Here is a 26,272-nt window from a genome sequence, read left to right on the forward strand (position 1 = left end):
AGTAACCAGAGACTTGTATTTTGATGAGAACCTCAAGCCACAAGAAACAGATGATTTCCAGACAGCACAATACAGCCTGCCTTACAGAGGTATCATTACTGGAAGACTTCATAGAACATTCAATAAACCATGGAACTTTTTAGTGGTTCATGGAGAGAACAAGCTATGGGCCACTAAGAAGCCAAAGAAAACTTTGTATTAAAATAACAGGAAAATTATTAAATCTTATTTGCCATCTCAAATTTTCTAGTGCTTTACCATGAAAAGCCCAGCTACTGTAGTTTATATTTCATGCTTTACTAAAGATTCCCCTTCCCACATCTGATCCCTAGTACTCTGGAAATCTAATTTTTTTCTCTCACATTACCTTATGGTTTAAGCTGTTCAATTCCTACTATGATTTCCCTATATGACAACAGAAAATGCTGTTCCTGTATTTCCTGAGTTTCTGTCTTCCTAAATGAAATTGTTTTTTGTTTTACTGAAAAAAAAAAAAACCAAACTAAAATAATATTTATATCCTCATGTCACTTTTCATGAAGCTACATGACTTCAGAAATATATCTAAGGGGTATGTGAGGAGCAAAGAAATTAAAAAACTTGAATTATTAATCAAGAGATAATGTCTGAAATGGAATTAAAGGACCATAGACTAAAACACTAATCTCAATTTATAGAACTCTGGATTGTAGAACATGCTAGAACATAGTATTCAAGTAAATTTGGTATTATTTGCTGTAAGCCTATGGCAGCACTGTCAGGTGATCTGTAGTGTGTGCCCAGTTTTCTTCCTTTGAGGTAAGTGTGAAGAAACAACTCTCTCAGAACTAAACTACTTTCAATCTATTAATTATAGAATTGCTGATATGCTGTAGGTCAATTTCTTTTCCTTTACTACCTCCTCTTAAAATCCCTCACGTGGGTCAATTTCAAAGTGTTCTCAAAAAGTTATAATAGTTCAAAAACTTCAAATTGGCGTGACCTACTTCCTCCTCATCAAGTATTTAGGAGGAATGAGGAACTCTCAGAGAGAGATGAAATCCGTCATAAACACATAATAAAGGTATCAAATAACTTAGCTCAATGTATTTTTAGATATTTTGTCTCAGTTTAATGTATCTGGTTTTATATTGTAGAGCATGTAACTAGTTTTGAATATCTGATTGCATCACAAGACAAAAGGTGATTCATCAATTTAATTTCAGGGTTGTAATTGCTTTATTATCATGGAAAGGTGCTATGATAGGGCAGCTACACAGATGGTGCTAAGAAAAAAAATAGTGGTGTCTGCAAACAGTACTCTGCATATGGTAAAAGGAAATAATGTCCTCTGGGAAAGAATGGGAAAACAATTCCCAGAATCAGCTTTGCTCATCTGAAGACTGGTTTCTAAAAAAAAAGAAACCAAACCACCCAGTAGGTTTTTGTTGGATGATGTAGGAGACTGAATAGAAAATGAACTTATTAAATGTGTACAAGCACTTTTAATAAGAAGGGTTAGCAAATATTTGAAAAAATATCAGAATTCAAGATTTTGAAATACCAGAGAGATGTTCAAGATTACCCAGTAAACTTCACTGGAAACACACCAAAGTACTCTGAAGAAACAGACTGCATAAATTAATATACTTATTACATTACAGATTAAAACAAGCGGGAAAAGACTTCAAGCACATTGGAAACAGGATTAGAATTCATAGTGAACTTTACATACAAATTGGAGTTACACTCTAGGATAAAAAGGATACTATACAATAAGAATAAAAGTAAAGTGCCACAGTGGGCTGAAATAATGAACTGCATAAACATGACAATGGGGAACTTTTTGCCAATGTAAAATTTCTGTAGAAAAGGCTCTTGGGTTTATGGCAGATTAGAATATTGCCAGAAAGTAGATGGGCATACACTGGAAATAACATGTGCATTCTTTTAATCTGTTAAGGCTTCTGCTGGCATATAATTTTGGAATTTTCAGATCTAGTATGGAAACTAGAGTGCCCAGAAGAAAGCAACAAGAGTCATCACAGGCCTAGAAAAAGAGCAAGGTTGAAGGAATTCTGCTAGTTTCATCTATGAAAGGAATGTTATGAAAAAATTCAGCACTAAAAGTTAGTTACAGAGAGGGTAACTCCCTCTCCATAGCTGCAGTTAGGAAGAATGATAGGAAACAAAATTTATTTGCAGCAAAATATTTCAGAGACTGATAAAGAGCCATGTAATCAGAAGGACACCAAAGCACTAAGAAAAATAAACCACACATTCTACAGTGCACTATTTTAAAAGCTTATGAAAAAACAATGAGGGCAAATACTGCATACAGATTTTCTAACTAAATTTGATCCCATTTTTAGACATGGATGACTTCTTGATATCCATTTCCAACTACTTGTTATGATAGTAAGATTTTGCCAGCATTTTTCCAAGGGCAATGCATCCATTAATGGTTGGATTTGATGATCTTAAAGGTCTTTTCCAAAGTTGGGGCTGTTCAGCCTGGAGAAGAGAAGGCTGTGTGGAGACCTCATAGCATCCTTCCAGTATCTGAAGGGGGCCTACAGGGATGCTGGGGAGGGACTCTTCATTAGGGACTGTAGCGATAGGACAAGGGGTAATGGGTTAGAACTTAAACAAGGGAAGTTTAGATTGGATATAAGGAGGAAGTTCTTTACTGTGAGGGTGGTGAGGCACTGGAATGGGTTGTTAAAGGAAGCTATGAATGCTTCATCCATGGTGGAGTTCAAGGCCAGGTTGGACAGAGACTTGGGTGACATGGTTTTGCGTAGGACATCCCTGCCCCTGGGAGGGGGGGTTGGAACTAGATGATCTTAAATTCTTTTCCAACCCTAACTATTCTATGGTTCTATGGTTCTATGATTACCTTCAATCCTAATACTAAAAATGTGATGCTGCCCCCATGCATCATGGAAGCAATTTCAGTGTTACAGATTCTAAACATCCTTTTGTTTGTTACTTTGTCTTCTGCTGTTGGGACATTCTAGAGACACATTTCAAACTTCTTCTAATCTCATTATAGTTAAAATCTTTCAATTTGAAAACTTTGAGGGGAAAAACTTTGTGTTATGTCATTAAAGACAAAAACCTTAGAACTGGCAATGCCACATATCTAATAAGGTATCCCCTATAACACATACTGTGTCACTTATTAGGTGAAACATAATTAAACACTTTTTGTTATCTATAAACAGGCATATAACTCACAGTACTGCTCACTTTTTCTCATCCCTACAGATTAATTCTACTTGAATGGACTAACATCCTTTAACAAGGGATTCATTCAAAGCCTACTCTATTTCTGACATAATGTTCAGACCTAGAAGTACCACAAATATACATGCAAGACACACAGAAAAAGACTACATATGTATGTATGCATAGCATAGCACAGCATAGCATAGCATAGCATAGCATGTCTTCTGCAATTACTAGACATATTTTATATTGAAAGTGATAATGTGAGGTCATTCACCTTCAGATTTCTCTCAGATTATTTCTATTTCATCCTCACCACTGCTGGAAGAACTAAGAATGATTTCACTTTAGCTACCTTTTGATATAATCAATGCTTTTTCCTTGATGGTGGAAATATATTCTGCTGGTGTGCTTTACATTGATTGAAAATTATAAAGTAGGAAGTTGCATTCAGAACATGTAAAATTATGAAATCAGATAGTTCTCTAAACAATTCTCATTCTCAACTCCTAGATTAAAAATTAAGATAGAGCATTCTTATTGTAACCCTTACAAACATTTTTACAGGGGAAAAAAGTGGCTGAAGTTGTGAAGTATATTAGTCATAAGAAGTAAGAGCACTTGCTATGGGAAGACTGACATGTGCAATAAATAATCAGCAATGCAAAATGGATCTGCAGGAAAGGACTTCCTTCTGCAGAACAAGTCTGACAAAGATCTATGAAAGGTCATGTTAAAACTACATCCACAAGTGAGTTAAGAAGCAGCAACATATACAGATATGGAGAGAATGTATGACCAAAACTTCATAGGCTACAGAGGTCAAGCAGTCATTTGACAGAAATAAGGCACTGATTTTTCACACATTTATGAAAAGAAAATCTGTGTTTCAGAGTCAGTGGAGCTTGTCGAACTACTGAAGACTGAGATGACAGTTAACCCCAGTGGTTATAATGCATTATAACTCAGCTAAATGCAATAAACAATCAGACAGAAGTTGGGATCAGTTAGACAGAAGTTGGACAGTCATCCCTCTGTCCAAATGTTGCCAAGGTAACAAGGTACTCCATTATTTTTCCATTGTCTTCAGTTTATAGAAGGATAAATGTAAACACCTACTGGTGATTCCGCAGTGAACATAAACAAAAGCCGTGTTTTAACATTATAATACATTATGAAAAAAATACAAATTTTACACTCATTAGCCATGCAAGGTGTTCAGTTAAAGCGTCCATGTATGTCACAAGAAGACTGTGAAATAAAAAAAAAAGAGTCTGCAAATCAAACTCGAGGATAATCAGGTTTTTGACTTGTCATCATTTGTCACCTTCCTGTTGTCTTCTATTTCTCTGCCAAGTAGCATTCCACAAATGAATAGCTTCCTGGGGGTCAAACTTTTTGATATCTGGAGAGTTCATCTGAACTATCAGAAGATCGGTCACACTTTCAGACCTTAGTTTAGAGTGTAAATGCATCATGCTGAGTTTCATTTGACTGAAGCCTCTCTCTGTTACAGCTGAGCTTGCCGGCAGAGTTAGGATCAAATCTACTAACGTCAGGATGTTGGGATACTTCTTTGAATAATCTGAGTTCACAGAATCCCATGTCAAGTTCTGGATGTTCTGAAATCTAAAAGGCATGGTAAGAAGTATAATTAGCTATCACTAAATATATTTCCATAATCCTTCTGAGTAAACAGACATAAATGTAGGGTTTTTCTTACCTGTTATACAGTTCTGATTTCAACATGCTCCATTCAGTTTCTACTTCACCTGTTTCCACACTGGCAGCTTCTAGTATGACTTCATAGTGTTTAATCAAGACAGACACTTCCTTTTCACCAAATTCTGTAACAGAAGCAAAACAAAAATGGTTTTATGCTTTTAAGAAGTTTAGAAGGCACTTCAAATAGCCACTCTCACAGTTCTACACCTTGTTTCATTTTGCTAGGCCACAGTTTAAAACTTCCAATAGTAGTTGCTCCCAGAACATCTTGACTTGCATCACAAAAACAATCACGTAGCCTATTCACCAGACCACGTAGTACTTTGGTTCGTACTGCTGAAATATTTCCATTTCCAATAAGCTGATAACCATGAAAGGGCTGAATAGTCTCCATTAGGCGTTCCTTTGGACCAGCTCTGAAAGATACAGAATACAAACCAATATGTAATGCTCTTTTATTATATTCTAAGAGATCATGGTTCAGTTAGAAATGCCAGACCTTGTTTGATACATGTGGAGTGTTTCCAATGTTAACTGTATGGTTGCAAATATATCTGCAATGGAAGAGTTGTGATCCAGTGTAACACATGACAGAATGTTGAGGACATTAATGACATCCAACAGGAAGTGAGAAAACTTGACTATCTCCATTTTCAGAAGGAGGTGCAAAAGACCTTTGACTTTCTGCTGGTTTGAGGCCGTTTGAGCCTGGAAATCAATATAGAAAAAGAAAATATCAGGTATGTGGAACAAAATTAGCTATAGCAATTAATTTTTCCTTAAGTTACATCCAAATATTAAATTATTTACCTTATTCAGATGTAGAACAATTGCAGGATAACCTTTAAGGAGAATTTGTAGAGCTGTTTGTAGACGAGGAAGCCACTGGGAGCCCCCAATGCGAGAAGGTATAGCTGGGCGTAATTTGATGGCTTCATATGTGGCTTTCAGATTATTCTTATTTAGCGGTGAGTTATGATAAAAGTAATACATATTTCTCAGGAGGCTGATTAAGATGTTGTACAGCTGCACGCTCTTCAGCACTTCTTTGTAAGCCAGATTTAGGTGGTGAGCAAAACAACGCAGAGACAGTATACAAGGCTGAATTTCCCTCAGGAGCTTAGCTACCCCACTGTTTTCTCCTACCATGACACCTGTCCCATCACTTCCAAACCCAACTAATTTTCTTGACCAGTCTTGGCTTGCCAGGCTGAGCTGAAGATTTATTTGTAATGTTTGCTCAATTGCATTTTTTATGGTTGAAGCATCGGTTTTGTGAACAGGTTGTACCCCAACAATCTGGCAATGGACTTTTCCCTCATTCGCAAAGCGCACATAGACGACTGCAGCCGTTTTGAGTATACTGTCTGTGACTCCATCACTAATAACAGAAAAAAATTTACATTTCTCCAGTTTCTCTTTCAAAGCTCTTCTTTCCACTTCAGCAATAAAATGTATAAACATTCTTGCTGACTTCTCATTTCTAAACACAGAACCAATATCCACTCCTTTCATATCATCTAGTTTGCACATCCAGTCAAGGTCTGTAAAGGGACGACCAGATTTAGCAATAGCATGGCATGTTCTAAAAATATTTTCTACTCTACCTAATGTTATGGAGTTCATGCTCTTCAACATGTGCTCAGTAGAAGCTGTATGTGGTGAAGCAGTAGTGGCAGCTTCCATGCAGGTAGCCCAGGCATGAGCTTCACTACTCTGGTGTGTATTTATAAATTCCAGCTTGAAATCATCAGTGCCAGAACAAAAATTATGAATGTTTTCTCCCAAATCTACATTATGCTTACGACATGGCGCACAAAACATTATTCCCCTTTCACCATCATATTTTAACCAGGAGTATTTTGTTAGCCATATTTTTGGAAAGTGGCGATTCCTCTTTGTTCTCTGATGTTCCAAATCTTTCTTCTCTTTCCCTCTGTCACCAATTTCTCTCTTGCTAGAAGAATTACTCTTTCTTTTGAATTGCTTCAGCGCTTTTATGGCTATAATTTAAAAAGAAACAACTAAATATAAAATAGGTTTTATTTAATAAATTATTAATTTTTTGGTTGTTTTGTTTTCTTTTTTCATTGACATTTATTCTGTTAATTTGGGACTAGACTGTGACTTGCAATAAACAGCAAGAGAACAGGGAAATCTGAGATCTACTCTTAAATCACTTGGAGGCTACCTAGGACCCTTGCAAGAAATGGTCAGTTTTGATTCCAATTTCCTTTTGAGTACCAGAAGTCTGTCAGAATATGTAACCAGTAAACTGCAGCAGCATCAATACCATTTTAGAAACAGAGGAAAACAGTGACAGAGTAGAATTCAGAATGGTCTTTCAGGCAGAATGCAGAACATATTACTGAAGTCACAAACCTGTTACAATGCCCACAACACCTGACATTAACAGAAAAGTTAACTTGGAGCAAGTCCATAAATACATAATCCTATACAAGTCATAAAATGCATTAAGATGTTCTACGGCATAGGTAGCTGACTGGCTCTTCTTAAAATATATTTATATGTATATATGTATCTATATATATCTCCACAGAATGATTTTATTAATGTTTTGAGAAGCTTCACATTTTGTCCTTCAAATTTGAAACATTCTCAAAGTATTGAGATTGTTCTCAACATTAATTTCACAAATTGTTCTCAAGATGGTCATTCTTGTTTTTTGTAGGAGTAAATGCCATATGCAGACTTTTTTTTTTTTAAATTCTATCCCTAGAACTAATGAATTTTCTAGTTTTGAAAGTAATTTGATGGTTCTTTTTGTATACTGTTGCCATAAAGTATACTTTGCAAAGAAAGCAGTCAAATAACTAAGACAAATTCCATGCATGACTAAGGCAATACAACAAGAAACCTATTGATAGGGAAATAGCAGAAGAAAAGCACTGAGCAAATGACCTAAAAACAATCTGACTCACACCCCTCCTTGTAACGCATACATGAAGAGACAAAATTAGCTACATTCAGCTAATCACCAAAAGAAATGTCATTTCTGATGCATTAAAAGGTCTTAAGAAAGAGAGTCTTTATACCACACCCTTTTCTATTTTTCAAAAGAGGTAAATTTTCATATATGCATTAGACAATGCGAGAACTATTTGTTCCCCTTGTCATAAAAATGACAGTTTGCCTGCCCCATTCTATTCTGAACATCCTGAAAGGCCATTATTAAAAATTGTTAAGAATATGCAGTTTAAATACATTGCCATTATGAGAGATTCTTCTAAACAACTTTAAATTTGAAGTAGCAGCTGTAATTCACATGGACAGCAGAAACAACTAGACTACAGAAGCTTCTCCTGACCCATGCCCAAGTACCATACCCAGGACCAAAAAGAGAGAAGGAGAAGCATTCTTAACATGTGGTAAACATTAAAATCTTCTCTAATACCAGCCAGAAAACTGCAAGAGAAGGTGAAAAAGGGTGAGTGGAGGGGTAAGATTAACGGATCTGCAACTGCAGAAGTCAGAGGGTGAAAGGGAAAAAAAAAATCACTGTAACACCTCTGTAGTGATCACTGCTTCTTGAGGTGTATAGGCACCTGTAGAAATTTGCTGATGATTAGAAAAAAGGGGATTGGAGCAGATTCTATGAGCCACTGTCAAAGATGAGTTTCCCTGTAAAATGGACCTCCAATGACACCACCTTTTTCAAGTTTTGAATTTTTTCATTTCAAAAACCAAGGATTTAAACCTTAGAAAAAGACGTTTGGGACATTGTGTGTAAAAATGTATAAAATAAGTGATCAGTTGTATGCACCTTTAGAAAGACAGCATATCTTACAGTGTGTGAAAACAGTAAATACACAGCTAAGAGTCACGAATCAGATCATCTCTTTAATCCATCTAAACTATGATTATACTCATTACAAATGCTCTCTGAAGCATACTCTTACCATGCTTACCTAAGTAATTAAGGTTATGCAGTTACGTTGCCTGTGTATCTCTAAATCAATTTGTCTGTCTGCCAGTTCTCCCACACTGATAATTTTAGAATGGCAAATTTGAACCAAGTCTGTCAGTGGGCTAGAGTTACGGAGGTCTTATGAATTTCTTTCAGATCTGCTCCAAGATACAGGAGAAAGATCCTTATAACACTCATGCTGAGGAACAAACAGAGAGATGACGAGCTTTTATCCACTCTATGGCCAGCATGCATAAATCAGCCTAATCTCAGTTCCAGACCACACACACAGCATCCACTGCACCCTAGCTATGCAGACAAAACACAGAGGTAAGATGATATGTTTTTTTTTTTGGTTTGGTTTGGTTTGGTGTTTGGGTTTTCGTTTGTTTTGTTTTTTTTTGGGGGGGGGAGGGTTGCTTTTTTTGTTGTTTTTTTTTTTTTAACTGAGACTAACAAACATGGAAAGAAACAGGAGATGGACTAGTAGGAGGAAAAGTTGTGATTTGTTACAATGGCACGAGTGAAAGAACACAATACAAAACAAAGACAGCCTGCACTACTTGTGAAGAGACCCCATTTTCACATAAAATTTTGTCATCAGTGAAATCAAAAGGAAAACTAATGTAGAAAAAGCTACATAAAGTAGAATTGGTTTTCTTTCTCTTTTTTTTTTTTTTAAGTATCATTCTGTGATACACAAGGTGACATAGACAAGCACTTATATTTACATAAGCAGTGCAGAAACATAATAAATAAATATAAAAAAAACCAAAACACCTTAATGAGGAAATTAAGATTGTGAACACTACTGAAACTGAAAACAGTAAAATTAGCATTCAAAAGAGAGTATTTAAGAATGACACCAGCATAAGCATACACTAGATATATAACCTGTGAACCAGGACTGTGGCATCTAAAGGGACACAAGGATAAAAAAGCAATCAACATGCTTCAGTTATAAAGGCACAGATATATAAAAGACAGTATTTCTTAATGATAAACCAGTCAGCAGGTACGGTATGAAAAAATTTCCCTAAACCAAGGATCTGGAATAAAGATTCAGATTATAAATTTACACAGATGACAGATGGGCAGAGATTCAGAGCAGCCCTGTGGAGACGGACTTGGGGGTGTTGGTTGATGAGAAACTTAACATGAGCCGGCTTCAGTGTGTGCTCGCAGCCCAGAAAGCCAACCATATCCTGGGCTGCATCAAAAGGTGGTGAGGCATTGGAATGGGCTGCCCAGGGAAGTTGTGAATGTTCCATCCATGGCAGTGTTCAAGGCAAGGATGGACAGAGCCTTGGGTGACATGGTTTAGTGTGAGGTGTCCCTGCTCATGGCAGGGGGGTTGGAACTTGCTGATCTTAACATCCTTTCCAACCCTAACTAGTCTATGATTCAATGATTCTAAAAGGAGCGTGACCAGCAGGTCAAAGGAGGTGACCCTGCCCCTCTACTCTTGTAGAGTTCTTGTGAGACATGGAACTGCTGGAACAAGTCCAGAGGAGGCCATGAGGATGATCAGGGGACTGGAGCACCTCCTGTATGAAGACAGGCTGAGAAAGGCTGTTCATCCTGGAGAAGAGAAGGCTGTGTGGAGACCTCATAGCAGCCTTCCAGTATCTGAAGGGGGCCTACAGGGATGCTGGGGAGGGACTCTTCATTAGGGACTGTAGTGATAGGGCAAGGGGTAATTTAAACAGGGGAAGTTTAGGTTGGATATAAGGAAGAAGCTCTTTACTGTGATGGTGGTGAGGCACTGGAATGGGCTGCCCAGGGAGGTTGCGAATGCTCCACACCTGGCAGTGTTCAAGGCCAGGCTGGACAGAGCCTTGGGTGGCATGGTTTAGTGTGAGGCATCCCTGCTCATGGTGGGGGGTTGGAACTTGATGATCTTAAGGTCCTTTCCAACCCTAACGATTCTATGATTCTATGACAAAATATGAAGTAATTGTAAACCTGTACTAGAGATAGTTAATTTTCCATTTTTATCTCCTTTTCATAAAAATTTACAAAGACATTTAAACATTCCTACTCCCCTCAATTTTCACTGAGAAAAATAAACCCATAGCAATTCCGGACTTGAAGTTTGGATGATGATCTAGGCAAGTTATGCACCTTATAGCAAAACTGTAAGGGATGAATGAGTGAAAGAAACCATGAGGCTGAATTATATTAATCTAATTTTAGCAGTTTAAGAACTATTAATATGAGATACTTCTGTCCGCAGATAAAAAAGACAGGAGTCTCGAAAATATGATTCATTCCCTCCAAGATACTGAGACACTCATCATCGTCTACAGATGACTTTCACTTTATTTATTCACCAATTATTATCGATTCTATCACCAATATTTACTAATTAACAAGAACTGGGATTTTAAATTTTGAATTACACAGAATAAGGTATGGTTGCTTCTGCACAGATGCAATGAGGGGAGCGTTCCTCCATTGAAATCTTAATACTCGGATATATATACATTCAAATGCACAAAAACATATAGAAACATGTGAAATATGTTTCATAAAAGCAATTGGATACATAGATTTTAAACACTATAGGCAAATAGAGATTTCTGAAATTAGATAATATACATGATTTAGTAAGAGATATAATAGGAGGTGTAAGTAAAACTAAATCAGTAGAATTACCAAATTTTCCATTATCTGTGGGAAGAAGTATTGTATCTATTCTAGGTCTCTGATTAAAGGCTTTATATCCCCCAAACTGAGGCATTTTCTATCTATATTGTTTGTCTAGCAAAAGACACTTCTGTCTACAAACTTAACCTTTGTTATTTTCAAGTTTTGAAAAAAGCACATAAAAAGAAATATAGTCTTAGAAAAGTGAAGTTAGAGATGATGAACTTATTTCTACACTCACAGATGGGCTTCACTCTATTCACATCAAAGTCAGAGCATTAGAATTACTACCATAAGGTCTTGAATTCTTTCTGCAAAAATGCCTGTGAAGAGAAAGCATAATCTATAGACATTATTCAAGGTCAGCATATAATTCTGACTATTCCACTCAACAAAATATTTTACTAAAAGGTAATATTTCAGCTGAAATAGATGAACTATTTAATAGCCTATCTAGCATATTCCAAATCCAGCAACCCAGAAAAACTTAGTTAACAAGTCTACAATATGAAAATAGCAACATAATTTGATCATAGGCTGTCCTCTATGTTTTACTTGAAACATTTTTTGTATATTTGATGTTGAAGTTTTTTAAACCTAACTGGAATTTATTTCTATTGAATAATCAGTTCTATAATTCAAACTGGAATGGTTCATGAAGATGATGACTGTAAAAAAAATGAATAAAATTTAAAATTCTCTTGTGCAATTCAATCACAAGATGGAGAAGAAAGGTCTTGGATAGAATCTTGATCTGTTTCCTAATGCAAAATATCACCAAAACTGCATTCTCTGGAGCAACATTAGAGCAAAAATAGGCCATTCCAAATAAGTGCTAATTGTATTGACAGTATATGTCGTGATAGGAAGGATAAAAGGGAATCAAAGAAGATGAAATCTAACGGATGGTTAGTTTAATCTTGTTGATAAGAACAGGACATATCCAAAGACACTGTAGAAGAGAAAAGGAGGAAAAAAAGTATTAGTAGCTTCTTTTTTGACCTGCCACAGCTCTTCCTATAAAAAAGCAGCACATTCCTGAGGCAATATTTTAAAGCACTGTTAACAAATTTATCAAAGGAGTTAGTGAAATTAAGAAATACTGCATTTGTGAATGAAAATACTCCCAAATACTGAGTTTAGGAAATGGCACTTGGAATAAAAAAGAATAATTAAAATATTTCCTTATGAAATGAAAGACTGTGTCAGTACGTAGAAAGGTCCAGCACAGGCTGTATTTTTTGTCCATCGGTGCTTAGAATGGTGAATAATGTGATGTGCTTCCACGAAGAACCAAGTGTGCAGGATAGAATAAAGTTGTCTGATGAACCAGCAGTTCTTTAATACTTTAAATTCCTAGGAAACACAAAACTGTTTACAATTTCTGTAAGATATCTTTGGTAAATACCAAACAATTTATAAGTATTTTAACACTACCACTTTTTACTTTAATTTTGGCAATTTTTTAAACACATCATGAAATCACATCCTTTTGACATTTACCAAATATCCTGTGAGAAAACTGTTCACATGTTTATTTCTTCCAACATATTTTCTCCTTTGTTACTCTTTTATTTCTTGGATTGCTAGATAAAATTCTTCTTCATGGAATCTCCATAATGTCATAGAAAACAAGCTTAATATTCCATTTTCAGAACAACCTTAGGCATTTTGCTATTTACATAGCATAGAAGATTGGTAGATTCATTCTGTTCAGATTTGCCCTATACTCTATGCCTCACATGCTCATTTGTGTGGATTTCTGATATGAATGCTCAGAGGAGTGAGCATACGCTCAGTGAATTAAGAATTAGAAGACTAAGATGTTTGGCAGCCCATCTAGATCCCTTTAGAGGTCAAGAACACTAGTGTTTGTATTAGACAATTTTTTTTTAGTTTTAAGGATCTTGATGAATAAATGACTTAAAAGCAAAAGAAAACCTTTTAAGCAGAATGACAGTCAAACTGGTATCTGTGTTTCACCTCTAATGATTACAAATGTATAGATTTTTAGTTTCACATGGCATTATATATGCAATACTATCTATAGATAAGATGACATACATCTCTAAAGGAAAATCATGCTCAAAATGTAATTGGAATTGCTGCATAATTATACATGAAAATAATTTCTGAATAAAGAATTAAATTCAACTTCTTTGTGCCTTTGTGGCCTCATTAAACTGGATGAATTGGATCCAAAAGTACATATTTACACATTGTAGTTCATAATTTTGGTGGCAATCATACTAAAATTATAATTACAATATGAAACCCTGGTAGAAATTAAACCCTCTGCAAATATGTTTAACAACTTTCCATCTCAGTTTAAAACTGCCTTATCTAAATTATTTTGTAGCATTTATACAGTAGACGTAAGTTTTGCAAGAAAGTATTTTCAAGCATCCTAAGACCAAGGTTCCCAGAATTAGAGGGTAGGCACACAAACAGATACACATACAAAGAGAAAAAAAATATGTATCTGAGTTGACACTTGCAAATCACCCAAAACAACTGGTACACATTGACTTGAAGAATACAATTGTTAATAGTTATACTAGACCCTATTTAATAGTTCCATGAAAATACTAATTTCTTTAAAAATGTCTTTTAAAATAATATAGTTTCAGTGTTCACTGACCTATGAATTCTTAAGTTGAAGACTGGCATGTCTAACCAAAGTAAGAATGATACATACCACTCCTAAAAACGCATTACAGAGGAACCAGTTTGAGGAAAATAAGTTAGTTGGTCTTGAGGATATAAAGCCCATAGCAAAGACATTAAAAGCTTTCAAGTAGTCTAGTATTTCACATTTTCAATATTCTGCACTATATTTTTATACCTAGCAGTATCTTTAACAATATTGGTAAGTAATGTTTAGTAGCTCCCAGTAATTATTTTAAATTTTAAGTAGAAAACTAACAGTCGTTCAGAAATGAAAAGGAAAATTTTTTCTTACCTTTAGGTGCTACTTGGAGAAACTGCTTATGAAGCGCAGTAAGTTGTGACATAGTCAGAGTACTACTTCCAGAGGTCTCCATATGAGGAACGTGTGGTGAAGGAGCAGGGTCAGGAAACACTTTTACATCATTGTTGATGAAGAAATCTGTTTCTTCTAAAATAATTTCATACTGAATTTTGCTAGAACTCTCAATATGATGTCGCGCAACCTCAACCAGCTTTTCAACACTGTGAAAGTGTAAATGTAGAAAAGAGTGAATACTTTTAATAGACAATGTTAATAACATAGGTTCGAATTTTAATGAGTTTACACATCAAAAGCCTTCCTGAAGTAAGAATTACAAATTCTCTGTGTGAATTCTGTACTCAGCAAAATCATTATGAAGTTTAGTTCTCTCCTGGCAGCAAGAAATCTTTTAACTATGGTAAGAAATTGATATAAAGGGATAAATAAGCCATAGAAGAAAGCTGATTGAAAAATATGAAAGGATGAGACTTTCTTTAGTCCATAGATTTTAGAGGGCCTGAGCACATACGTTGCATGTGTAATCATCCTTTGTCTTATTTCAATGCCTTATTTTCTGCTCTGCCTCTAAATCCTAGATGCACAAAGCACTTTCTAAAGTAGCTTTGTGGAGAAGCATATGAACTCCTGTTTCAAGTGTAACGAGTACAATTCATATAAGGAAAGATGTCAGCTTTCTATAATGTTTAACTAGATGTAGGTTTGGCCTGGGGTGTCAGGTCAAAGGACATGCTGTTCTGTAAATATTGTGTCTTTCATAGTGGTTGTTGTCAAGAGAGCAAATAAAACTGCCTGGAAGGCAGAGGCGCACCCTCTTTGAGCTACTGACTGTTAGAGCCTTCACATCCTACATTTCATGTCTCTTGTCTTTGGCTTGCCCTGACATGAATCAACTAGCACTGTCCCAGGTATGCTTCAAAAGTTATTACAGGCAAGAAAGATTTTCCAAAAGGAAAAATGACCTCTTTCTTTTGGAGAATAAAATCTTTTAATTATATGGATAGGTTGTTCTATGCCAGATGCCCTAAATATGGTAGTCACATGCACATTTTATTTACTTTTTTTTTTCTTATGGACCTTGAAATAATTTTGAGAAATATTATACCTGGTGATAATAACAGTAAGTGGAATTTTCAAGCATATGTAAAGCCCAGGAAAAAAAATAACACCCCAATCTGAAGTGGTGAAGAAATGTCACTAGAATGACACAGTGGCTTCTACTAAATGAAATAACTGGTTGTTTGCTGATGCTCATAAATCTGTTACATCTGTAGACTACAAAACCAGCAGAACTGATACTTATCTCTACTGCTGCCAGCAGAACCTTCTTATCATTCAAGAAATGAACTATTACCTTCAGGTAGTTAAGATGAAATTAATTACCAGTTCGTTAAATTAAATTATTATTTTATACATTTTTTCCAGGTTTATATAAACAACTATCTTTACTTGCATAGCCTAGTTTGAAAAAAAAGGTTCCTGTTTAAAATCAGCTATACATTACCAGGACATTTCTGCCAAGAACCTGGATCCAAGCCACTCTTCCATATCTTTATAAGCCTCTTCAGCTTTCATCGTTAGCTCTTCAACAAATGCTAAAGCTTTTTCTTTTATAAGTTCTAGTCGAAATTTTATGGCTGCCTCTGTTCAAACAGGAATGTCATAACAATTACTATTTATAAAATTTGACAAAAATTCTCAGTATTAAGCACCTACAGTTTAACATGTTGACTTGTCTTTGAGCAGTAAGTTATTTATTCAATTAATCATATTCTTGAATTATTTTTCAGATCATCCATAATGCACCATGTATTTTACCAAAGTGTGTCTTCTATGGGTATCAGAATTCACAAAATAGCAAATACCTTATTGAAACTAATACAGAGGTGCAGAGGATGTTTAAGTAGGCAGTGACATTGAACTAAATTAACCCTAAACAGCAACAGACCTATAAGATTAATGATGCATGTGTGAGTAAACTGTTACAGATAAATTTTAAAGAAAACACATCTAAATCATTCTGTATGGTAGTCACAATAAAAGTTTGCTTTCTTGTTTCTAACTTCCAGACCTTTAAAATTAACCTTACTGGTTTTGTTCCAAGCTTCCCACATATAACTATCCTATACCTAAAACTCAGGTTAGAAATGAGTTTGGTTAGTGAGCACTGAGAAAATACTTCACCTCTACCAAAGTTATGCATATTTACATGTAACTTTTAAAACCATTAAGAATTTCATTATTTTTAGTTTTCAGAATACGAAGAACGGAGGGGGAAAAAAAAAAAAAAGCTGTCTCTAAAAGGCTAATGTTTAAAAAGAAGGATATAAAAAGACAAGAAATGTGAACAAGTCAGCAATGTCCAAAGTGAAAAGGATGCCAAGTGGATGGAAAGGCAGCTAAGGTAATGTATTGAGTGTACACGGAACAGGCACTGGAAGACATTCAAAGCCTTACAAAAGAAGAGTAAGAAATGAATATGAGTAGCTAGAGATCATTTTCAATGCTGAAAGAAAATTCAGATTCAAGATGAGGCTTCTTTGTATTAAACTTTCTACACTTCAGAATCTTTTAAAGAATTAATGTTATATAGTAAGAGGTACAGTAAGTTCAAAGTTCTAGACTGTAAAATTATTTATATTATGATCTTTATTCTATATGCTGCCAAGTTTTCAAAATACTTCGGTTTGGTGCTGAAACTCTTTCGGCAACCAGTGTGGAAAGATGGACCCTGAAAAATATAAGGCATGGCCTTTTCATGCTATTTTTTAGTTCACAGTAGAATGCAATTGTATACACTTTCAGTTTTGAGCAAGAAATAGTAGTAGTTCAAAATTTTAAATATAGAATGGATCTGGGTCTGAAATAGGGTTATTTTATTTGATGGCAAAAACTAAAGCTTCTAAGCAACCCGAAGATGCTCTGTGCCTGTCTAGTCACTTTTCTTTAATACAGGCTGCCTTATTTGTGACTTCTCTGTATTTTCTTTTAGTAGCTGTTATCAGTATGATACAAAGGTAAGTGTACAGCAACTTTTGGCTTCCTGCATCTTCAGAAGCAGGTATTGCACACTCATAAAGCTGCTCTTTTAACAGTGAGTAAAAGGAATATAAAATCAACATTAAAAACTTAGCAACTGTCCACTACTAGTGACTTGCTAGTCTCTGTGCATCCGGATAACCAAAAGCTCAAGAATCAGTTACCATAGCTGTAAATGAAACTATGATCCTCAAATGTACCAGCTATGTGTCTGTGCAGTTGATTTATCACAACATTTTAGTCTTCCTTCAGTTCTTATGTGGGCTTTTTTGTTAAATACAAGATGAAAATGAAGCAAATTCAAGAAAATAAAATGTGTCAATGACTCACTAGGATTTATCTTCATACTATTAAGATCCTCAAACTTACTACCATTCCTCTCCTCACTATCCTAAAATCTTAAGATTATTTATTCCTAAAATGCTTTTGGATTAAACCGTGTTGAAAGTGGTAGGTGTACAAGCATTTGGTGCGGACCTAAAGAAGCCTTATGAATATGTGTTTTGTTTATTAACTGAAGTTTGCCCTCTAATTTTCATAGTAAGTACTATGCAAAAGTTAGCCTGCCATGAGGGTAAAGACATGATGAGGGGCTTGCCAACTCTTGACAAACAGAATCTCTAACAGGTTTTATCTTCTCCTTAGTGAGAAAGAGGGCTCTTTGCTCTAGTCTAAACACCTATAAAAAAAAATATAAATCAACCCATTTACAGTCTGGGACTTATCTGTTTCAGATATCTACATTTTGCTGAAATTGACCAGCCGGATTGGAAGTTATTCAGTAAGATGGACAAAGAGATAGAAGGACTGAATAGTACATAGTTTTTTGAAGTGACTGTTGGGAAAGGAGTTTGGAAGAATAAACAGAAGCTGAGTCTTGTTGCTTGAATCCCATGCGGCTTGAGGAAGAGGGAATCAGGGAGAAGAGCATTAATAAATATATAATTACCATCAAATTCTTTCCCAGATCAAAACATTTCAAATATCAAATTCAACTCAGTCGAATACTGAAGAACGGCTAACCACTAATGTGAAATTTACTCTCTCATGAGAAATACTTGCTTAATCATGGAAAATTAAATTAAATTAAATTAAATCAAGTGAAAGACAACAAAAAGAAGAACGAAAAACACATTTCTATTTTAAATATATTTAACACATAATCATTGATGACTACCATCCTAACAAAAGAAAAAATCATGATTTCTTCAGGCACTCCTTTCTCTCCCCCTTTTTTTTTCACTTGTCTATCCATTTTGACTAGGGTTTCTAGCTAGTTTTGACTATGAAACTACCTAAATTAGGAATAACAATCACTCCCCGATCTAAGTAACCAAACAGTAACATACCCTCATGTTTCAAGGCACTGAAATATTCTTGCTTTATTTTAAGTGCCAGTTCTTGTTTCTTTAACTCTTCTGGGTTTATAGGAACTGTACTGTCTTCACCCACAGATGCAGTAGAAGATAGCCCTGCAGGAAAACAGACCTCCACAGTCTTTGGACTTTTTGTAATAAGCTTGTGTATCCAAACACAAACACTTACAAGACAGCATATTGTTTTAAATGAAAAATGGCACTTTCCAACTTACTTGATGCGACCATGTATGAGAATACAAAAGTGATTACTCAGGTCTCTTGTGTCAAAATAACATATTTAGATTTCTTCAATTGTAATTGATATTGCAAGACATGCTGAGATTAATACTACATAAAATTACTTCAGCACATACAACTGTATTAAAATTGGTTAAATTACATCCTAAAATGTATTTTTAAATAGAAAATCATGAATGAGCACGTGTGTCTCTGTTGTGATCCTAGATGGTCAGAATGTCCTCTTTGATCCTAAAATCTACTGATTTATCACAACCAGCACATAAATAAACCTCTTCTGATTGACAGCTGTTTCTTCTGGAGCAAATTCATGTTTAGCAAACTGTGGTGAAAATACTATGGTAGTAAATGTCATTGGCTGCCATCAAAGCAGTGAAAATAATAATGTTATTTTTAAAAAAATCATGTCAGGGGAAAAAAAAAAAAAGTTATTTCATGCTTTTTCTAAACCATTCTGTTAGCTGCTTTTGCATCTTGTTTTAACTTACACACCTATGAACAGACATTGTAAAGGTATTTTATCAACTTTTCAAAGACTGCATGAAATTGTTCAGTAACAACACTTTGACTGTTACTCAAAAATATTCAAATATTTGCAACTGCTTTGTCCGAAAAGAAGAACAGATGGAAATGTTACAGGAAAAAAGAAAAAAAACCAAAATTTACATGACACAGAGGGTCAACATAAAGCAAATGGTCAAATCTCAAAGTGATAAAATCACACCTGATAATTCGTATCATGCAGTTACTAGCCTATAGCTGTATCCTAGGCAACTCTTCTGTTACAGAAGGACCATTAGAATACTGTGTTTGTCATGAAATCAAAATCAATACTTTAATTACAGATACATCATTTGATACCTCATCTTCTACCATGAGGAATGCATAGCTGAGTTCTAGTTGCAGTTCTTTCACTTTATAGGTTTGTGAAAGAACTGTAAGGCATCTATGTCTGAACAAAAAATTTAGTTCCAAGAAGCAAACCACAAACCCCAACCTAACCACTTAGCATGCACTAGGTGATAGCTGCTGGTTTTTTATTACAAAGTTTTTCTAGAAATTTGAAAATCTGATACTCCCTTGTCTGGATTGAGATGCTAAGCACACATTGGGATTCCTGTGGGCCACAAATTAGGCATCTGTGTGGCTATACTTGTTCATCCTATTATGAGGAGAATCAACCAGAGAGCACTGAATCAAATGCCTTTCAAAGAAAAAAAAAGGAACAAAAAACTGCTTTATGCATAATAACTCTCAGTTGCAGCTTTCTGACTTGGAAATTAAGTCCCTGAATTTCAGGCTTCCCTCACATCCACAGGGCTTAAGCCCCTCTTTTGCTGTGTACAAAGTCTTTACAAAAAGCCTAATGCTTAGGCATAGGGTACTAGCCTTGCTTCCTGCTGGAGCTACAGCGGAAAGAGGAAGTTACTTAAAGCAGTACATGCTTAAGGAATGATTTATGAAAAAATATATAAACAGCATTGCATGCCAGAAATCCTTCCATCAGATGGCCTGGATTGTTAGGTTAAAGAGATAGCTTTTTAAGGTCTGTTTATCTTTTGCAGATTAATTTTGTATTTTGGACAGATTCTTGCCAGGCCTATGAGCAAGATTTACCCCTATGGGAGCCTGGGGTTTAGGACTATATATGCCATTAGATTTTACATTATTTACAGTATGTTACAGTTACATATAATAATAATGGACATTGACAGATCCATGCTACTATATGGCTGACGAATTAATTTCAGAATACCTTAAGGTATTGGATAATTTATCCATTCTATTCCTGTACTTTTAATATCTGACTTATGGCTGTAAAGTAGATGGAATTTAATGGAATTTTATTTAATTTGATGAACTGTTTCTAACTATTCAATTCCAAAACAGCACATAGAAAAACATTAATCTTTACTTTCTAGGTTCTATTTAGAATATTTATTTGCACATAATAATCATAATTTGCACGTAGTAAACGCATAATAATCATTAATATGATTAAATAAATGCAATTGTCTTTCAAAAGCCTCCACACTGCTTTATCACTATCAGCTTTTCAAATTGATATGTCACATTCATTGGACATTTCAAAAGAGAAATTAAATCCAAAAGAAATGCCTTGGCTGTCTTTTTTTCTGTATTAGTCATATGTTTACATTTCAGCAATTTCAAGCACTGCTAAAACAAGTTCTGCATTTCAAATACCTTTCTTCTTAGGAGCTTTTTTTGGAGATTGCTTTTCGGAATCTTTGGTAGCTTTGCTTGATGGCTTTGAAGATTTCAGATTTAGCTGCTGACCTTCTTCTTCTTCTTCAGTTTCTCTAAACTGTATTTCAGCTGTTACCTTGACACCATAGTCACACATAGTAAAGTACATAGTATTAACGCTGTGCAAGTACTGATTTACATAGCCGATACTTTCTGAAAATACTTAAATAAAATAAAGGACATATCATAGAATCACAGAATCATAGAATCAGCTAGGTTGAAAAAGACCTTTAAGATCATCAACTCCAACCTCTACCCCAGGACTGCAAAGTCCACCACTAAAGAAGAAAAGAGATTCAGAGCAGCCCTGCGGAGAAGGACTGGGGGGTGTTGGTCAATGAGAAAATGAACATGAGCCGGCAGTGTGCGCCTGCAGCCCAGAAAGCCAACTGTATCCTGGGCTGCATCAAAAGGAGCGTGACCAGCAGGTTGAAGGAGGTGATCCTGCCCCTCTACTCTGCTCTTGTGAGACCTCACCTGGAGTATTGTGTGCAGTTCTGGTGTCCTCAACATAAAAAGGACATGGAACTGCTGGAACAAGTCCAGAGGAGGGCCACGAGGATGATCAGGGGACTGGAGCACCTCCCGTATGAAGACAGGCTGAGAAAGTTGGGGCTGTTCATCCTGGAGAAGGGAAGGCAGTGTGGAGACCTCACAGCAGCCCTCCAGTATCTGAAAGGGGCCTGTAAGAATGCTGGGGAGGGACTCCTCATTAAGGACTGTAGTGATAGGAGAAGGGGTAACGGGTTCAAACTTAAACAGGGGAAGTTTAGATTGGATATAAGGAAGACGTTCTTTACTGTAAGAGTGGTGAGGCACTGGAATGGGTTGCCCAGGGAGGTTGTGAATGCTCCGTCCCTGGCAGTGTTCAAGGCCAGGTTGGACGAAGCCTTGGGTGATATGGTTTAGTGTGAGGTGTCCTTGCCCATGGTAGGGGGGGTGGAACTAGATGATCTTAAGGTCCTTTCCAACCCTAACTATTCTATGATTCTATTCTATGATTCTATTCTAAACTATGTTACTAAGGGACTCCTCTACATGGTTTCTGAACACCTCCAGGGGCAGTGATTCCATCACTTCCCTTGGAAGCCTGTTCCAATTCCTAATTATCATGTCAATGAAGAAGTTTTTCCTAATATCCAATTTAAACCTCCCATGGTGCAGCTTGAGACCATTATCTCTTGTCCTATCCCTTGTTACTTGGAAGAAGAGACAAGCCACCTCCTCACTCCATCCTCCTTTGAGGTGATAAGGACCCCTTAAGTCTTCTTTTCTCCAGACTAAACACTCTGAGTTCCCCCAGTCATTTTCCATCAGGCTTGTGCTCCAAACCCTTCACCAACTTCATTGCCCTTCTATGGACCTGCTCCAGCACTTCAGTTTCTGTCTTGTAGTGAGGGGGCAAGAACTGAACATATTACCCAATTAAATTGATTAATTTTTGATGAATCAAATATAAAATTCTACAGCAAAAATGCAAGACAGAGATAATGGTTTTAATTCTTGAAACCCATTAGCTGTACTTTAGGCTAAAGTGAGAAATGCAAGATTCAACAGTATTCAAAGCAAGACTACAGCTACACTGTAAGGGTGCAGATATTTGTTTACATTAAAATGATCAAAGAGAGGGGAAAGAAAAAGTTAACCTAGAAACCAACCATTTGAAAAGCCAGCTTAATTTACTTTCAGCTATATATAAAAACCAATGTAACCATAGCCTTTGAAGTTGTGAAAGGTTTGAGCAAACACTGCATCACAGAATAAAACTTGTCCCTCTTCTCCTGCTTCTATTGAGGGATTACGGGAGAATTTACCATGGAAGAAGCAGACATATAAAGTCAACATTCAAAATATTTCAGTAATGGAATGATTGGGCCAGTTATAAATAGCGGTGCTGATAATACACAATTCCAACATTTTCCTTGTAGAAACACAAACATATTTCATAGAAATATCAGCGGTGGAGCAAGAGGCTTGAAATTGAGATATACAGCGAGAAGGCTGTGTGTTTAGGGTGCCTACTGAATGTGAGGCTTTCTGGGTCTGATGCAGAAATATTTCAGTAAATACATGTAAAATGTAAAAACATTCCTACCATATTTGATACTGTTGTTGTTGCTGTTTGCCATGTATCAGTAATAAGACTTTCGTCTTTTCTAACAGTAGCCACTCCATTTTCAGAATTATCATCCTTAGCACTCTTCTGCAGAGATCCCTTGGGTTTTGATTTGGTAATAAGTATTTCTGGTACAGGCATTTTCCAAGAAACTAGAGGAATCCTTAAAAATTAAATATAAGGCATTGCTTACATCCCCTTTATTAAAAAAGTGTTAATTTATAATAACATTGGAGAATATGCTAAGAGAATGCTATTTTCAAAATTTGCCATACCAACAGAAAAGGGATGAACTTCCTTATGACCAAAAGTGGTTAAATATGTGGATGACAAGAAAACTGTCTAGTTTAACTACAGAAGCTAAGGAATAGTAATAGATGGATAAAACTATGCCAAATGATTGTCTGATCTGCTGATATATTCCACATGGGCTAGAAGCACAGCTTCATTACTCAGTTTCTAAATGAACTGCAAGTATTTTAAAAAAGCGGGTGTCATTATCAACAAAAAAAGCAGGAGTCATTATTGACGGCATTTTTTATATTGTGAAATCACTTGATGGTATGGCTTTAACTTCTAATATAGCATGCATCTTTGAAGACTCCTTTGATTTATATTTTTCATTACATAACCCATTTAATTACCTATTTTTTAAACTTTTTAAAGTTCTGTAATAATATTTAACTTATTTACGAGAAGATTATGCTGAAAATTATCAGCAGCACAGAGGAAGTAGAAAAATTTTCTACATCAGATGCCTTTCTAAGGCAGCTTTTAAAATGTTTTATAATTCTGAGATGTGTTAATGAAAATTACATAGGTAAATCAGTAAAAAAATCTATATACTTAACATACACGATGATTCAAGACTCATGAATTTACTATAATCCCTATTTAAAAATTCTTATTTCACACACATATTTCCCCATACACCCACAAAACTATCAGTACAATATATTTGTTGATATTTGTATAATTTAATAATGTATTTCTACCTTCTTGAGTTGTTTTGATCTTCCTTTTGCTCTGAATCCGTAATATCTACCAATGGGATCCTAGTAAAATCTTGACTGTACTCAGTTGGGATTTTTCCTTCCATTGCTCTATAATAATCATGAAGAAGTCTCTTTGTATCTTGAAAACGATCCACTTCAACCTCAAAAAAAAAAAAAAAAAGATAGAAATACTGCAATTCAAAACATGACAAAAAAAACTTCTGTTACATTTTTAAATACATAATAGAAGTGATTCTAAATCATAAGAGTGTGAGGGAGAGCAAACAGACACAACCCTATTTGAAAATTTATAGTGCATTCAAAATACTTCTATTTGCATCTATAATGTCATCACACTGGTAGTTTTAAGGATTAATAAAATTGGTAGAACAGGAAAAAATATTTTAAAAATAATGTTTGATGCATTAAATTTAATTAAAACATACTTTTATGTATATATTTCTATAGTAGTAAGTATGCTAACATCAATAAATTATATAGATCTTTTTATTCAAAAGAAATAAAATCCTTAATGGCATAACATACAAAGGGTTGAACGATTGAGAAAATTTTAAAAGCAATAGATTTTTTTATTGCTGGACCAAAAAAAATCAACAGACCTAAGTGTATTGAAGATCTTTAAATGAATCATCTTGGAAGAAGATTCAAAAAACATTTCACACCTGTCAGCTTTTGATTTATTGATACAGTATGGCGTTAGCTTCTAACTGACAAAACAGTGCTAAGTATTCATGGGAAAATGCACAAAACCACATTCACAAAACGAAGGATAAAACCTTTGTGGTGTAAACTTATCCATAAATTAAGGAGAAAATATCTTCTAGTATAATTGTGTGTACACAGAAAGGTGGAAAGAAATCTGATAAACGGCATTTATAAAAATCTATGTGTTCACACAGTAACAAAAGACACCTGGAGAATATATGTAACTTCCCACAGAAAAACCCAGAGATGGAGAGCTCAACACCAAAGCAGCCTATTTTTGGCTGTTGCTCAAACAAAGCCATAACGTAAAGATTTAGTTATCAGAGTTTTATTTCTGTTGTTTTAGCATTAACAGCTCCTTTATTTTATGTAGTATATACAAAGTAAAGAAATTAAAAATGTTTTCTTTCGCATTTTTCTTTATTAAACTTCTATATGTTTAATATATGTATTTGTAATTTTAAATGGTTAGTCTGCATATCCACAGAAGCCAGATCAAATTAGATTCATAGTGAATCTACTCTGGACCACATTGTATGTGCCCATGAAATTCGGCTACAAGAGAATAAGGATTGCAAAATTATATAAGAATATAAAAGTAGAAAAATAAAAGATTTAAGCTCAACAATATTACTTTTGGCTCCCTTATGCACATAATTCAAGATACATTTTTAAATACTTGGTCAGCAGTTACTTGATATTTTGACTTCTTTTAAGTTGGTGGCCTTAAGTCTTTATTTAGGGTGTTATTTAGACTCTTATGATAGCGCCTAAGCAACTGACTACTTCAGAAATGTTACCTAAATTACCACAATATTCATGAGATAAGAGAGTGGTTCCCTTTTTTATTAAAAACTGACACTGAAAATTAAAGGGCAGGAAGCCCACCCTAAGATGATTAGGCCTGATTTTTCAGCTAAAGTAGCTTCATGTGGCATGTGTTTAAAGTACTGTTTTCATTGTCTTCTTTAAAATTGCCAAAACTTTCATGCAATGGTCCCTGAGTTTACA

The 26,272-nt window shown here is 35.2% G+C and overlaps 1 protein-coding gene across 12 annotated transcripts in view; it reads right to left on the bottom strand.

Annotated features, from left to right (window-relative positions):
- The window catches only part of SPEF2 (sperm flagellar 2), an 87,107-nt gene that overhangs the window by 17,333 nt on the left and 43,502 nt on the right, over positions 1-26,272 (bottom strand). For 4 of the 12 annotated variants that reach the window (XR_008975116.1, XM_057431115.1, XM_057431114.1 and 1 more), the window contains exons 23-28: positions 24,536-24,696; positions 23,520-23,703; positions 21,362-21,500; positions 18,890-19,012; positions 16,006-16,144; positions 14,475-14,704 (exon numbers count right to left, since the gene is read on the bottom strand). Coding sequence is in view for 10 of the 12 variants with exons in the window: in XM_057431115.1 (XP_057287098.1) it covers positions 14,475-14,704; positions 16,006-16,144; positions 18,890-19,012; positions 21,362-21,500; positions 23,520-23,703; positions 24,536-24,696 (976 nt within the window). In the remaining 2 variants the exon portion in view is untranslated. The other 8 variants (XM_057431112.1, XM_057431111.1, XM_057431121.1 and 5 more) reach the window with 7 other exon arrangements.

The sequence above is a fragment of the Pezoporus wallicus genome, unplaced genomic scaffold (genome assembly GCF_028554395.1).
Source record: "Pezoporus wallicus isolate ANWC-B61680 ecotype Strahan unplaced genomic scaffold, APGP_CSIRO_Pwel_v1 contig_8692, whole genome shotgun sequence".
Lineage (NCBI taxonomy): Eukaryota > Metazoa > Chordata > Aves > Psittaciformes > Psittacidae > Pezoporus > Pezoporus wallicus.